This window comes from Doryrhamphus excisus, chromosome 5 (genome assembly GCF_030265055.1).
Source record: "Doryrhamphus excisus isolate RoL2022-K1 chromosome 5, RoL_Dexc_1.0, whole genome shotgun sequence".
Taxonomy (NCBI): Eukaryota; Metazoa; Chordata; class Actinopteri; order Syngnathiformes; family Syngnathidae; genus Doryrhamphus; species Doryrhamphus excisus.
Genome location: NC_080470.1, coordinates 611,268 through 628,325, shown reverse-complemented (window position 1 = coordinate 628,325; position 17,058 = coordinate 611,268). Strand labels below are relative to the sequence as shown.

At 36.4% G+C, this 17,058-nt stretch overlaps 1 protein-coding gene across 4 annotated transcripts; it reads left to right on the top strand.

Annotated features, from left to right (window-relative positions):
* The first annotated feature begins 174 nt into the window (after positions 1–174).
* On the top strand, positions 175–15,184 carry uap1 (UDP-N-acetylglucosamine pyrophosphorylase 1). Of its 4 annotated transcripts, none has more exons than XM_058073883.1 (11): positions 175–287; positions 1,758–2,058; positions 5,458–5,662; positions 6,978–7,153; positions 7,218–7,390; positions 8,882–9,075; positions 10,983–11,123; positions 11,215–11,403; positions 11,565–11,606; positions 12,546–12,612; positions 14,596–15,182. In XM_058073883.1, the coding sequence occupies exons 2-11, from the start codon at positions 1,776–1,778 to the stop codon at positions 14,686–14,688; spliced, it is 1,563 nt and encodes a 520-aa protein (XP_057929866.1). In that variant the 5' UTR covers positions 175–287; positions 1,758–1,775; the 3' UTR covers positions 14,689–15,182. The 4 variants fall into 4 exon arrangements, with proteins under 4 accessions (XP_057929866.1, XP_057929865.1, XP_057929867.1 ...); XM_058073882.1 differs by having other exon boundaries at positions 11,556–11,606; positions 14,596–15,181; XM_058073884.1 differs by lacking the exon at positions 11,565–11,606 and having other exon boundaries at positions 14,596–15,176.
* The last annotated feature ends 1,874 nt before the right edge of the window (positions 15,185–17,058 follow it).

Here is a 17,058-nt window from a genome sequence, read left to right as displayed (position 1 = left end):
TATAGAAAATATATATTTTTTTAATTTTTAATCCTAGACATTACTCATCATTTCGCTACTTTGAGAGTCACACGCTTTGAAAGGCAATGGAAAACAACACAACTGTACATCTTTTACCGGTAGTTTTAAAACTTACGAGGATGACTTGAACGCAGCATTAGATCAGCGCCTGCCACGTCAAACGTGACGTCACTGGAGGTGTAGTCCGGTTTGCGAGCGAGAAGAAACTTCTCCACTGTGGTGCCGACGTTAATGAATCAAACGCCGGAGTGACGTTCCAACACAAGGTGAGAGACTTTTTAAAAACTCATTTCCCATATTAATTCATACATATTTCACGTATTCGTGGAGCTATGTCGACAGTTAGCAGTGTTAGCTTAAACAGCCGCATGCTGTGCCATCCAAACAAACAGGTTAGTTGACTTATGTAGCATAAGAAATGTTTATATTTTACTCATTTACAAAAGCTAGCTGTATTGTAGCATTTTTTTTTCAATAACTATCAATATTGTATATTTTTTTTACAAAAACGAGCTGTATTATATCGCTTCTGAACGCACCGCTATTCTCTACTGGGTGAATATATACCTCGTTTGACAGTCCAATTTAGGGCAATGACGTCATTTGTGGGGGCGTTTGGAGGGTTATAATGTTATGTATGATAAAATAGTGCAGGTTAAAAATATTTACAATATTAGCTGAAGAAGGTGTTATTTATTTGCCTGCAATGAAAAGTCACCAAAAAGCCAAAGCAAAAGCATAACACACAGCTGAAGTGGATGAATCATCTACGGCTTGTGTGCTTTAATACTCCACCCAGTCATGGAGAAGTTTGCATTTGACGACATCCATGGTGGTTTCTAGTCATATCTAAAGCAGGCCCGTGGGCCAAATGTGGCACGCAGGACACCAGTTTGAGGCCCCCGCCTTGATATGAAAGTTTAAAGTTTGATATGGATGCTGTATGGTATCATGTACCCAGAAAAAAATTACTACGTTTGATTCATGTTCATGTTAAAGGTTAAATAACTGTTAATAGTTATCCTCCCTATCCGTGTGGAAGTGGTAAGTTTTTGGCTATTTAAGTTGAAAGGAAATAACTTGAAGGCTACCGTTTAGGTGGCTAGCTCTCTAGTTTGCGAGTTAGCATGTGTCTCAAGACCCTGCAGTTGCGCAATATGTTGTAAATAAAAAATAAATGTGACTATAGTCGTGTTTTGTCATGTCTACAGGGCTCTAATAATGCTTTGTTCATTTTAATATGAAAAAAAATCATTTGTCTACCCACCGACTATATGTGCTTTCTTAACTTTTTATTATTATTATTATGTTTATTTATTACTGATTGATCGATTTTCTTTATTCTTGATTTGTTTATTTATTTTTCATCTTATTTTGTGTAGAAAAATAAAAAGTAAGATATTTGAGAACAGTGGAATGTTTTATCAGAGCTTTTATTGTAGAAAATTGGAACCAAAGCGAAGTTTTTTACATTTTTTTGTTTTTAATAAATGCGTTTTTTTTGGAAAACCTGATGCGGCCCAGTCCCGAGCTCCAGTGGCCCCCAAGTAAATTGAGTTTGAGACCCCTGATCTAAAGTCAGTGGAATGTGAGTGCATTAAAATTAAAAAGGTCATGTTGCCTTTTATGGAATGTTGAGCATTCCAAATTGTTGACATTTCATATTTCAAGATGTGAAAAGACTGATTGGGCGTGTCCCCTGCTGTGTATACTAGCTATTCAAACATGTGTTGCAGACGTCTCCATCGCTGACCATGGACCCAAGCACCAGCGCGCTCAAGCAGAGGTTGGCCGAAGCCGGCCAGTCTCACCTCCTGCGCTTTTGGGACGAGCTGAGCCCCGAGGAGCGGGCGACACTGAAACTGGACCTGCAAGGGATGGACTTCCAGGAGCTCAACAGCTTCTTCAAGAAGGCCATGGAGTTGTCCTGCAGCTGCAAAGATGAGAAGATGGACGGCCGGATGGAGCCCGTGCCGCAGGAGGTGCTGGGAAGCGTGACGAGGGACAGGGAAAATCTCAAATCCTGGGAGCAAACAGGTGATGGAAGATACACGGGGTATACAAATATCAATTAGGGCTCCCTATGGACAATTTGGAGTGGCTAATTAACCTAGCATGTTTTTGGAATGTGGGAGGAAACCGGAGTACCCGGAGAAAACCCACGCATGCACAGGGAGAACATGCAAACTCCACACAGAGATGGCCGGGGATGGAATCGAACTCGGGTCTCCTTGCTGTGAAGCCTGTGTGCTAACCACCCGGCCGCTGTGCAGCCCTGGTTCAGTATATTTGTCATCAAAATAGTAGTCATGCCAAAATGTTGTGTTGCTGCTGGATGTTCACAGTATCCGAGTGATACTGTTGTGGGGGTGCTGGAGCCTATCCCAGGGAGAACATGCAAACTCCACACAGAGATGGCCGAGGGTGGAATTAAACTCGGGTCTCCTAGCTGTGAGGCCTGCATGCTAACCACTCGAAAATACAGTAAAGGAGAACATATTTCACACACAGTTGCAAGTGTGATGAATAAAGATAATTTATTTGCGTACAAATTTTTATAATTTGACATATCTGGGCCACAGTTTGGTTTCAGTTTCGTTACGTTTTTTGTGTGTAAAGATAACAATTTTTTTCTCATTACTATGCAACATGCAAACTCTACACAGATAGCCGAGGGTGGAATTGAACTCGGGTCTCCTTGCTGTGAGACCTGCGTGCTAACCATTCGTCCACCATATAGCCCTTCCTGTTGTTTATATTTGGTTATAAAATACATTAAAGGAGAAGATATTTCACACTCAGTTGCAAGTGTGATGAATAAAGATTAATTTATTTGCTTACAAATTTTTATAATTTGACATATCTGGGCCACAGTTTGGTTTCAGTTTCGTTACGTTTTTTGTGTAAAGAGAACAACTTTTTTTCTCATTACTACGCAACATGCAAACTCCACACAGAGATGACTGAGGGTGGAATTGAACTCGGGTCTCCTTGCTGTGAGACCTGCGTGCTAACCATTCTTCCACCGTACAGCCCTTCCTGTTGTTTATAATTGGTTATAAAATACAGTAAAGGAGAACATATTTCACACTCAGTTGCAAGTGTGATGAATAAAGATTAATTTATTTGCTTGTGAGTAAGCAATAAGTGAGTAGTTTAGAGTAGAGTAAATAAGTGAGTAGTTTGACTTGATCGTAGTTTTTTTTTTTTTTCCTTAAAGTTCAGTATGCTAGGTGAAAATGTTACTGTTATGAACAACTTGCATCAGGGTACCAATCGGGTTGTGCCATTGGAGCTTCCATCTTGTTTGTAGTTCTTGTACTTTGCGTACGATGCTCCGCTCCGCTCCGCTCAGCGTTTGTGTCGAGGAAGATGAGGGCGGCGGGCGGCGGCGTTGCTGACTCATGAGACGGACGCGACGCTTCCGTGTTGGGTGGCAAGTCAAAGTCCACTTCCTGTTTTTCTTTCCAAGGCGAAGGAGCGCTGGGCCGTGTATGAGGTCACGTAACATCTTGTTTTATGGAAGATAAAGTTCATAAAGCTATAAAACATCCCAGGCTCATTTTAGCCGTGTGACTCATGAAAGGGAGATGCTGGATTTTATTGTGAAGAAAAGGGAGAAGCTGGATTTTATTGTGAAGAAAAGGGAGAAGCTGGATTTTATTGTGAAGAAAAGGGAGAAGCTGGATTTTATTGTGAAGAAAAGGGTGAAGCTGGATTTTATTGTGAAGGTTCCAGTCACCATGGCATCTTTGAGTTGTTATCACATGTATACCACATGGTGGCGCTGTCATGAACCCCCACCAGTCACACTGACTTTCTCCCACAGTTCAATGGGCTCTTCAATGTGGCTACAATATCTAGATTGTAATAGACTTTGGAAGAACATCAGCAAACGTAGCTGGAAGAACATCAGCAAATGTACCTGGAAGCTGGAAGAAGGTACCTGGAAGCTGGAAGAACATAGCTGGAAGCTGGAAGAACATCAGCAAATATAGCTGGAAGCTGGAAGAACATCAGCAAACGTACCTGGAAGCTGGAAGAAGGTACCTGGAAACTGGAAGAAGGTACCTGGAAGCTGAAAGAACATATCTGGAAGCTGGAAGAACATCAGCAAATGTACCTGGAAGCTGGAAGAACATAGCTGGAAGCTGGAAGAACATCAGCAAATGTACCTGGAAGCTGGAAGAACATAGCTGGAAGCTGGAAGAACATCAGCAAACGTACCTGGAAGCTGGAAGAACATCAGCAAACATACCTGAAAGCTGGAACAACATAGCTGGTAGTTGGAAGAACATCAGCAAACATACCTGAAAGCTGGAACAACATAGCTGGTAGTTGGAAGAACATCAGCAAACATACCTGGAAGCTGGAAGAACATCAGCAAATGTACCTGGAAGCTGGAGGAACATAGCTGAAAGCTGGAAGAACATCAGCAAACGTACCTGGAAGCTGGAAGAACATCAGCCAATGTACCTGGAAGCTGGAAGAACATCAGCCAATGTACCTTGGAAGCTTGAAGAAGGTACCTGGAAGCTGGACGGACATCAGCAAACGTACCTGGAAGCTGGAAGAACATAGCTGGTAGTGGGAAGAACATCAGCAAATGTACCTGGAAGCTGGAAGAACATCAGCAAACGTACCTGGAAGCTGGAAGAACATCAGCAAATGTACCTGGAAGGTGGAACAACATAGCGGGAAGCTGGAAGAACATCAGCAAACATACCTGGAAGCTGGAAGAACATAGCTGGAAGCGGGAAGAACATCAGCAAACGTAGCTGGAAGCTGGAAGAACATCAGCAAACGTAGCTGGAAGCTGGAAGAACATCAGCAAATGTATCTGGAAGCTGGAAGAAGGTACCTGGATGCTGGAAGAACATAGCTGGAAGCTGAAAGAACATCAGTAAACGTACCTGAAAGCTGGAACAACATAGCGGGAAGCTGGAAGAACATCAGCAAACGTGCCTGGAAGCTGGAAGAACATCAGCAAACCTACCTGGAAGCCGGAAGACCATAGCTGGAAGAACATCAGCAAACGTGCCTGGAAGCTGGAAGAACATAGCTGGAAGATGGTACCTGGAAGCTGGAAGAACATCAGCAAATGTACCTGGAAGCTGGAAGAAGGTACCTGGATGCTGAAGAACATACCTGGAAGCTGGAAGAACATCAGTGAACATCGCTAGGAGGACACCAAGGACTGCCGCAGGAAGCTGTGTGTTTCTAAATTAGGTCCAGCCTAGGTAGAGACTGACAAGCAGGTGTTGGTTGAAAACCATGATGTATGTATGACGTGTGTATGACGTGTGTATGACGTGTGTATGACATGTACATACATGACATAATGATGTCATCATCATGTATGTATTGAAGTTGCCACACGTGACATGACATGAACGTTGATGCCATTCATGGTACGACGTTGCTTCTGCTCTTCAGGTCTGGAGTGCATCTCCCGGGGCAAAGTGGCGGTCCTGCTGCTGGCGGGCGGTCAGGGTACCAGACTGGGGGTCTCCTACCCCAAGGGCATGTACGACGTGGGGCTTCCTTCCCACAAGACCCTCTTCCAAATCCAGGCCGAGCGCCTTTTGAAACTGCAACATCTGGCCGAGGAGAAGCTCGGGAAGAAGTGCTCCATTCCCTGGTAAGACCATCAAAGTCCTTGGGCCAGCTTTTATTGGACCCGCAACCCTGAGCTTTGATCCAACCTCATCATACACGCTTTATTGATCCATAAGGGAAGGGGCAGAAGATAAGGAAATCATTAATTGATTAAGTAATAAATCCAAAGAATAAGCAAAGGAGGCTTTGTTGGAAAGTAGGTCAAATAGTGGCCCAACTTATAGGATTAATAGGAGGGCCTGTGGGCGGGGCCGAGGGAGGGGTGTCAAGCTGACACAAGTAAACTCCCTTAGCAAATAATTAGTTAGCTTTTCCACGGGCACACTCCCTTCACAGTAAAATGTCAGGAATTGTACCACCCACCTCTGCAACCGAAACAGAGGTCAAACTATGGCCCAAATATGTCAAATTATAAGAATTTGTAAAAAAAAAAAAATAATCTTTATTCATCACACTTGCAACTGAGTGTGAAATATGTTCTCCTTTAGTGTATTTTATAACCAAATATAAACAGGAAGGGTTGTACGGTGGACGAGTGTTTAGCACGCAGGTCTCACAGCTAGGAGACCCGGGTTCAATCCCACCTTCAGCTATCTCTGTGTGGAGTTAGCATGTTCAGCTGATTCCAATTCATTTTCTAAATCATTTCATAATATTAATAATAGTAATGAGAAAAAAAGTTGTTCTCTTTACACACAAAAAACATACCGAAACAGAAGCCAAACTGTGGCCCAGATTTGTCAAATTATAAAAATTTGTAATCAAATAAATTAATCTTTATTCATCACACTTGCAACTGTTTTCAAAATATGTTTTCCTTTACTGTATTTTATAACCAAATATAAACAACAGGAAGGGCTGTACGGTGAATGCTATTCAATGTTGCCCCCCCCCACCCCCCCAGGCATCCTAGACCTAGTATTCTTAATTCATCACACATGCAACTGTGTGTGACATATGTTCTTCTTTAGTGTATTTTATAACCAAATATAAACAACAGAAAGGGCTGTACGGTGAATGCTATTCATTGTTGCCCCCCCCACCCCCCCAGCCATCCTAGACCTAGTATTCTTAATTCATCACACATGCAACTGTGTGTGACATATGTTCTTCTTTAGTGTATTTTATAACCAAATATAAACAACAGAAAGGGCTGTACGGTCAATGCTATTCATTGTTGCCCCCCCCCCAGCCCCCCAGGCATCCTAGACCTAGTCCTAGACCTAGGTCTAGGGCATCCTAGACCAAGATTTGAGTTTTTCTATCAGCTCACCATAACCTCGGGTGTTTTTGTATCTGGTGGAGGAAAGAAATCCACACGTCCGTGTTGCCTTCAGGTACATCATGACCAGCGGCAGGACCATGGAGTCCACCCAGGACTTCTTCTCCCGTCATAAGTATTTCGGCTTGGACAAGAACAACGTGGTGTTCTTCCAGCAGGGCATGCTTCCAGCCATGGACTACCACGGCAAGATCATCCTGGAGAGCAAATGCAAACTGTCCATGGCTCCTGGTAAGTTAGGACTTGTTCAGGTTCGGGTCTCAGCGTCCCGGGTTCACCACGTGGTGTGTTCCAGACGGCAACGGGGGTCTGTACAGAGCCTTGGGGAAGCACGCCATCTTAGAGGACATGCAGCGGCGGGGAATCGACTTCATCCACGTGTACTGTGTGGACAACATCCTGGTCAAAGTCGCTGACCCGGCCTTTGTGGGCTTCTGTGTGCAGAAGAACGCCGACTGCGGCGCTAAGGTCGGCCTTTTCAACTTCCTGTCTCTTCCTTTTCTTATAATAAGAAAAAAATAATGAGAAAATAATAATTCTTAAAATAATAATAAATAAAAAAATAAAATAAAAAATAAATAAAATAATAGGGCTTATAGTCCATGTTTATTCCTGTTTGGGAACCTGCATCTTAAATGTTAATAATAATGGTGTTATAATAATGAGAAAATAATAAGAAAATAATGAGAAAATAATAAAAATAATTATTTTTAAAATAATGATAATTTAAGAAATAAATAAGTAAATTATAATGAATAATCTTAATAATAACATATAATAACACATCTTAATAATAATGGTGTTATAATAAGAAGAAAATAAGAAAATAATAAAAACAATATTTTTTAAAATAATAATTTAAGAAAAAAATTATAATGAATAATTTATAATAATAAAAGAAGTGACTTACTGAAACACTGACATAAACGATGGTATTGGTATAAGTTTACATTTCGTTTCTTACATTTTAAATGTTAATGGTGTTATAATAAGAAGAAAATAATGAGAAAATAATCATTCTTAAAATAATAATAAATAATAAAATAAAATAAAAAATAAATAAAATAATAGGGCTTTCAGACAGCAATATAGTCCATGTTTATTCCTGTTTGGGAACCTGCATCTTAAATGTTAATAATAATGGTGTTATAATAATGAGAAAATAATAAGAAAATAATGAGAAAATAATAAAAATAATAATTTTTAAAATAATAATAATTTAAGAAATAAATAAGTAAATTATAATGAATAATCTTAATAATAACATATAATAACACATCTTAATAATAATGGTGTTATAATAAGAAGAAAATAAGAAAATAATAAAAACAATAATTTTTAAAATAATAATTTAAGAAAAAAATTATAATGAATAATTTATAATAATAAAAGACTTACTGAAACACTGACATAAAGGATGGTATTGGTATAAGTTTACATTTCGTTTCTTACATTTTAAATGTTAATGGTGTTATAATAAGAAGAAAATAATGAGAAAATAATCATTCTTAAAATAATAATAAATAATAAAATAAAATAAAAAATAAATAAAATAATAGGGCTTTCAGACAGCAATATAGTCCATGTTTATTCCTGTTTGGGAACCTACATCCTAAATGTTAATAATAATGGTGTTATAATAATAAGAAAATAATAAGAAAATAATGAGAAAATAATAAAAAGAATCATTTTTAAAATAATAATAATAATTTTAAAAATAAATAAATAAATTATAATGAATAATCTTAATAATAACACATAACACATATTAATAATAATGGTGTTATAATAAGAAGAACTTCCTGTCTCTTTCTTTTCCCGCACTTTCGCTCTTTTCTCTTCTTACCGCAGCACCGGCACCCTGATACCGCGGTGTCGGTGTCGGTGTCGTCACACGCAGCGTTCCATGTACCCCGTACTAAGTCCTAAGTACTACCATACGTATCTTCCCTTTTTCAGGTGGTGGAGAAAAGCAACCCGACGGAGGCGGTGGGCGTGGTGTGCAGGGTGGACGGCCATTACCAGGTGGTGGAGTACAGCGAGATCACGCTGACCACGGCCCAGAAGCGAAGCGCCGACGGGCGGCTGATGTTCAACGCCGGGAACGTGGCCAATCACTTCTTCAGCTTCTCCTTCCTCAAAGACGTAGTAGAGTACGTTTCGCTACAAAATGTTGGCGTGTTTACATTCTTCACGTCCTTTTTAATACGCACTGAATGTTCACATCATGGGGCGTTCAAGCGCACTACGTAACTTTGTGTTGGGCTTCCAGACAGCAATGTAGTCCATGTTTATTCCTGTTTGGGAACCTACATCTTAAATGGTAATAATAATGGTGGTATAATAATGAGAAAATAATGAGAAAATAATAAAATAATAAAAATAATAATTCTTAAAATAATAATAAATAAAAAATAAAATAAAATAAATAAAATAATATAAAAAATAATAAATTATAATGAATAATTTATAATAATAAAAGAAGTGACTTACTGAAACACTGACATCTTAAATGTTAATAATAATGGTGTTATAATAATAGAAAATAATGAGAAAATAATAAAAATAATAATTCTTAAAATAATAAAAAATAAATAAAATAATAAAAAATAATAAATTATAATGAATAATTTATAATAATAAAAGAAGTGACTTACTGAAACACTGACATAAAGGATGGTATTGGTATAAGTTTACACCCAAATGAAAACTTCCAGTAAACAACAAACATCATGGGGCGTTCAAGCGCACTACGTAACTTTGTGTTGGGCTTTCAGACAGCAATGTAGTCCATGTTTATTCCTGTTTGGGAACCTACATCTTAAATGTTAATAATAATGGTGTTATAATAATGAGAAAATAATAAGAAAATAATGAGAAAATAATAAAAATAATCATTTTTTAAATAATAATAATTTAAGAAATAAATAAGTAAATTATAATGAATAATCTTAATAATAACATATAATAACACATCTTAATAATAATGGTGTTATAATAATAATAAAATAATAAAAATAATACTTTTTAAAATAACAATAATAATTTAAGAAAAAAATTATAATGAATAATTTATAATAATAAAAGAAGTGACTTACTGAAACACTGACATAAACGGTGGTATTGGTATAAGTTTGCATTTCGTTTCTTACATTTTAAATGTTAATGGTGTTATAATAAGAAGAAAATAATGAGAAAATAATAATTATTAAAATAATAATAAATTAAAAATATATAATAAAATTAAAAATAAATAAAATAATAGGGCTTTCAGACAGCAATATAGTCCATGTTTATTCCTGTTTGGGAACCTACATCTTAAATGTTGATAATAATGGTGGTATAATAATGAGAAAATAATAAGAAAATAATGAGAAAATAATACATTTAAATTTATTTTAAAATAATAATAATAATTTAAGAAATAAATAAATAAATTATAATGAATAATCTTAATAATAACACATAACACATCTTAATAATAATGGTGTTATAATGATAATAAAATAATAAAAATATATTTTTTTAAAATAATAATAATAATTTAAGAAAAAAAATTATAATGAATAATTTATAATAATAAAAGAAGTGACTTACTGAAACACTGACATAAACGATGGTATTGGTATTGGTAAGTTTAAAATGTCATTTCTTACATTTTAAATGTTAATGGTGTTATAATAAGAAGAAAATAATGAGAAAATAATAATTATTAAAATAATAATAAATAATAAAATAAAAAATAAATAAAATAATAGGGCTTTCAGACAGCAATATAGTTCATTTGTATTCCTGTTTGGGAACATACATCTTAAATGTTAATAATAATGGTGTTATAATAATAAGAAAATAATAAAAATAATAATTTTTAAAATAATAATAATTTAAGAAAAAAAATATAATGAATAATTTATAATAATAAAAGAAGTGACTTACTGAAACACTGACATAAACGATGGTATTGGTATAAGTTTACACCCAAATGTCATTTTGGGAACCTACATCTTAAATGGTGTTATAATAATAATAATAATATTATTATTATTATTATTATTATTAGGACGTATGAACCAAAGCTTCAGCACCACGTGGCCCAGAAGAAGATCCCATTTGTGGACTCCAAGGGTGAAATCATCACGCCAGACAAACCGAATGGAATTAAAATGGAAAAGTTTGTCTTTGACATCTTCCACTTTGCCAAGTAAGCATCATCACACCGCGTACTGGACCGGTACCCACCGGTACCCACCGGTACCCACCGGTACCCACCGGTACCATCTGTGGCCCAACAGGACTTTTGTGGTGTACGAGGTCCTGAGGGAGGATGAGTTCTCTCCGCTGAAGAACGCCGACCGCCAGGACGGGAAGGACACGCCCACCACCGCCAGACACGCCCTCATGTCCCTCCACCACCGCTGGGTGCTGAACGCCGGGGGCCACTTCATCGACGAGAACGGCACTCGCATACCCGCCATACCCAGGTGAGCAGGCGGCCGCTCAGTCGCCTCTTATACGTCTTTGGTTTTACTTTTTTGTGTATCTTTTTACCTGCTCTTTGTTTTGTATGGTTGTTGTTGTCTGATGCTTGTTGTTGTTGTTGTTGTTGTTTTTGTTGTTTTTGTGCACTGCCAAGTGTTTCCAGATGTGGAGGAGCAGGCGGTGTCGCGGATGATGGCAACACAAAGTAATTATTTTGCAGTTGTGAGAGCATGAAGATACTTTCCGATACTTTTCCGCCTTTCCCACCGAGCAGTACACTTCATATAATAAGAATAATATTAATAATAGTCGTAATAATACTAATAATAAGTTAGATTAGTTGGTGTGACTTTGGTTTAGCAACCACAGTACATTAGCATTAGCATTAGCATTAGCATTAGCATTAGCACAGTACAATTTACTCACCGAGCTGGCAGCACTCATGCACACTACCACCACCACCACGGCATGTTGATACTACACATATACTGCAGGCTGTACACTGACTACTCCAAAGTATGTATTGTGCTGTGTAACATATGTACAAGATGTCTCGTACTGTAGTACATGATGTGATATTGTACATGTTGCAGTACGACTGCGACGAAGCGTAGCGCTCGGTGGAAACGCGACTTCCGCGCTCTTTCGTTTTTTTTTTTTTCTCCGCACTTCTAAAAGGACGACTGTGAAAATCAAGCGAAGGAAAATCAGGCTCGCATGCTAACCGCTAATCATCTCGCCGTCCTTTCTCTTCCTCGGTCGACATCGTAATCTTCTTCTTCTTCTTCTTCTTCCTGCTCCGTTCGTCGTGATTCCTCCATCATGTTCTGTTATGATCATGGTTCCTCCCGTGGGAACGTTCTTCTTGGTCCATGACGACGTTCCTTTCTGACTGACTCGACTTCCTACGGTGTGATTGTGTTCTGCGTACGAGATGATGATGATGATGATGATGATGATGATGATGATCTGTGGTGGGCGATGTTAGCATGTCTCCACGCGCGGACGTGCATCGTCCGAACGCCGCTTTCTTCTTTTAGTCAATGAACGCTTCTACTAAATCAGAACGTCATCGGAAGGCCACGCCCACCCAGGATTGATTGCGTATATCTCCCCCCCCCCCCCCCCCCTTCAACACATCCAGCCTCAAGGACGGAACAGACCTGCCAATCAAATGCGAGATCTCCCCACTGGTGTCCTACGGGGGTGAGGTAAGATAATAAATATAAATATAAATATAAATATAAATATAAATATAAATATAAATATAAATATAAATATAAATATACGTACACCTTGGAGGAGAACTGCACAAAGTCAACATATAATAATAATAATAATAATAATAATAATAATAATAAATAATATATCCATGCAATATTTCATCATATAGAAATAATAATAATATACATTAATACACAAATACAAATACGCTGGACCACTGGGGCCCATTTTTATTAAAGACATTTTTGTTTATTATTATTGTTATTTCCACAATGATAATTACATGTTGAAAAGAGAAAAAAGTGAAAAAATATTTTTAAAAAATTTTTTTTTATTTTTTTCATATACACCACTGCTCAAAAGTTTGGGATCACTTGCAAATTTATTTGTTTTCCCCAAAAAAAAAACACATTTTCATGCATTTTTTTCCCATTTCATAAACATTTGTATCCATTTCCCAAACAATGAAAATGAATGATATGATTTTGAAAGAAGGATGTATATTTTTGCATAGAGGCCTACCATCAACAACTGTCAGTCCTCTGCATCAATCTCCTGGTACCTTAGCAATAGCACAAACTGGGTCTAACAAGGACAGAAAAACGCTGCAAGAAAACTGTGCAAGAAGAAACAAAGAAGATTTATTCCATATGATCGGTGTCGGAATCGGTCAATTTCACTCATGGATGATTGGTATCAAAATGGGCAACATAAATCCCTCGTATTTACAAAGTCATAAACAGATTTTCCGTGCTCCAACTACAAAAATATTCCATGTATTGACTTGGAATCCTATATCGTGGAAATTAATTTATCGCTGGCAGGTCTGTAACCAATGAATTAAACCAGGGGTGACTGTAATCATGAAAGATTAAAAAAATCCTTAGCAATAGCACAAACTGGGTCTAACAAGGACAGAAAAACGATGCAGACAAATATGTGAGAGTGTGTAGTTTAAGACAAAGACGCCTCACATCTAAAAATCTCAACTCAAACTCAAAAAAAAATCTCTTACCATGCTGTTAACTACTCCCTTCAGAGAGCAGCACAAACTGGGTCTAACAAGGACAGAAAAACGCTGCACAACTGTGCAAGAAGAAACAAACACAAAGGTCTCGGAATCGGTCAATTTCACTCATTTGGAATCTTGGAATCCTATATCGTGGAAATTAATTTATCGCTGGCAGGTCTGTAACCAATTAATTAAACCAGGGGTGACTGTAATCACGAAAGACAAAAAAAATCCTTAGCAATAGCACAAACTGGGTCTAACAAGGACAGAAAAACGCCGCACAACTGTGCAAGAAGAAACAAAAAACAAACACAAAAATGTCGGAATCGGTCAATTTCACTCATGGATGATTGGTATCAAAATGGGCAACATAAATCCCTCGTATTTACAAAGTCATAAACAGATTTTCCGTGCTCCAACTACAAAAATATTCCATGTATTGACTTGGAATCCTATATCGTGGAAATTAATTTATCGCTGGCAGGTCTGTAAGCAATTAATTAAACCAGGGGTGACTGTAATCATGAAAGACAAACAAATCCTTAGCAATAGCACAAACTGGGTCTAACAAGGACAGAAAAACGCTGCACAAGTGTGCAAGACGAAACAAAGAAACAAACACAAAGGTGTCGGAATCGGTCAATTGTGGAAATTAATTTATCGCTGGCAGGTCTGTAACCAATTAATTAATTAAGACAAAAAAAAATCCTTAGCAATAGCACAAACTGGGTCTAACGAGGACAGAAAAACGCTGCAGACAAATATGTGAGAGTGTGTAGTTTAAGACAAAGATGCCTCAGAGGTAAAAAAAAAAAAAAAAAACATATCTCAGACTGGCCCAAAAAATTCCAAGTCATCCCAAAAAATTTCTTTGAGCGGTAGTGTATATAATATTCATAATCATTTTTTTCTGAAATTGTACACAGACATATTTATTAAAATGAATTCTTTCTGAAAGGGTATCGAAGAGTTGGTGAAGGAGCGAGAGTTTCATCCGACGCTGATCATCGACGAGAGCGGCGTCCACCAGCTGGTGAAGAACGGCCTTTAAGACGAGGAAGAGGGAAAAAGCCGTGATGTCATCAATGTGCAAAATAAGTGGTGGGAAGGCCCAAGATGGCGTCCTCTGAGCGGCATCCTTTAGGGAGGACACGAAGGACAAAGTCCTTTTTAGGTGAGAGACCGGGTCTGGTGCATCTCTTTATTTTACTCACGAGACTTTTTTTTTTTTTTATCGCTAACTGATGGCACCCGTTAGCTTCAAATCTTTAGGATCATTAAGGCAAGGACACTTTTCCGACTTGATTCCGACTTTAACACATCAACGGCATTCCGATGTTCCACATGTGGAAATCACGCGTGCACACATAATGTTTTTATTATGTGTGGTCAAAATAATCACGAAAGTCGCTCATCCGCGCTAGCTAGGCACCGGTCACCACAGGATGCCTTCAAGTGTGCTCGTAAATTACAGAACTTCAATGACCAGGGTAAAAAAAATGTCATTCAAATGTCCTAATAAATATGTTTTTACACTTTTAGCTTCTTTTAGCTTCCTCATTTCATTTTTTTTTTCAGCATCAAAAAAAATGTAAATATTAGTCTAAGACAGGGGTGGGCAAACTACGGCCCGGGGGCCACATCCGGCCCGCCAAGTGCTTGAATACGGCCCGCCCGTTCTTTATTATTATTAGTATTTCATTTAAACTCAGCATACAACCTGGCATCGTGGCTGGAGCCAACTTTTTGATGGTTGAAGTAGCTGCGTTATCAATTTCCTTATTTGATGTGGTCTGTTGTTTACAAAATGCTCCTAAAAAAAGGGACACAAGCACGTAATAATAATAATAATAAATATAAAAAATATATATTTTCCAATAATATCCTGAAAGGCGCTTTTAAATAAAATGTATTATTATTATTATTATTATTTTTATTATTAATATTAAATAAATAATAATTATATTAATAATACAATCAATAAAATATTAATTATTAATTAATAATAATATTAAATTAAAAATAATTGTTAATATTAATGATATTAATTAATAATAGTACTAAATAAAAATAATTATTAAATAACAATAATAATAATATTATGATTATTATTATTAATATTAAATAAATAATAATTATATTAATAATACAATCAATAAAATATTAATTATTAATTAATAATAATATTAAATTAAAAATAATTATTAATATTAATGATATTAATTAATAATAGTACTAAATAAAAATAATTATTAAATAACAATAATAATAATAATAATTATTATTATTAATATTAAATAAATAATAATTATATTAATAATACAATCAATAAAATATTAATTATTAATTAATAATAATATTAAATTAAAAATAATTGTTAATATTAATTATATTAATTAATAATAGTACTAAATAAAAATAATTATTAAATAACAATAATAATAATAATTATTATTATTATTATTATTATACATTTAATTTCTAACACACTTTATATCAAATAAATAATTTCAAAGTGCACATATAGCAGATTGCATGACACTTTTACATGTAAAACGTGTGTGAAATATACGTGTAAAAATTGACCGTTACATGTAAAATATTATAGTCTGCCCCCCCAGTCAATGTTGTTAAATCAATGCGGCCCACAAGTCAAAAAGTTTGCCCACCCGTGGTCTAAGACAACGCAACTGAACACAAAATGCAGTTTTTAATGGAGAAAAGGTGTGGAAAAAAAGCTATTTTTAAAGCTTTGGGACTACAGCAAACCACAGTAAGAGCACAGGGGCTATGCAGCATTGGATTTTTTTCTCTTTTAGTAATGATAATTTGAATTTAAAAACTGTATTTTTGCTTCAGTTGCATTGTCATTGATTGATATTTACATTTTTTTTGATGATCTGAAACATTTAAGTGAGCCAAAAAATATGTACTGTATATGTATATTACTCAATGTCCATGCTGATTTGTATTGATGGAATCCTCAGCGTGTATGACGCCATGTGTCTTGATGCGTGTAACATGTACATGTACGTGTCATGTATGATCACATTTTTGCACACACGCGTGAAGGAGGAATTTGGGAGCAAAAGGACTGAAAAGGACGCATGAGACATTTATCTGTGGATGCTTCAAGCACTGGTAAGTTTTTTTTAATAACTAATAACTGGCTAATATTACTTGATGTGACCCCATTCCAGCCTCTTTCTACAGCTCTGCCGCCACCTAGTGGTGTTTGTTTGTACAGCACTGCTGTCCTGGTCATTGGTGGACATGATATGTTTGCTACAAAAGAAAGTATAAGACAATACTTTTTAATTGTGAGAATGGTAGATCAAATATATTTCACAATATGCTAAATACAAAAATTTAGATGAACTGTTTTCAAAAGGTAGTGAGAAAATGGAAAATGAAAGTATTA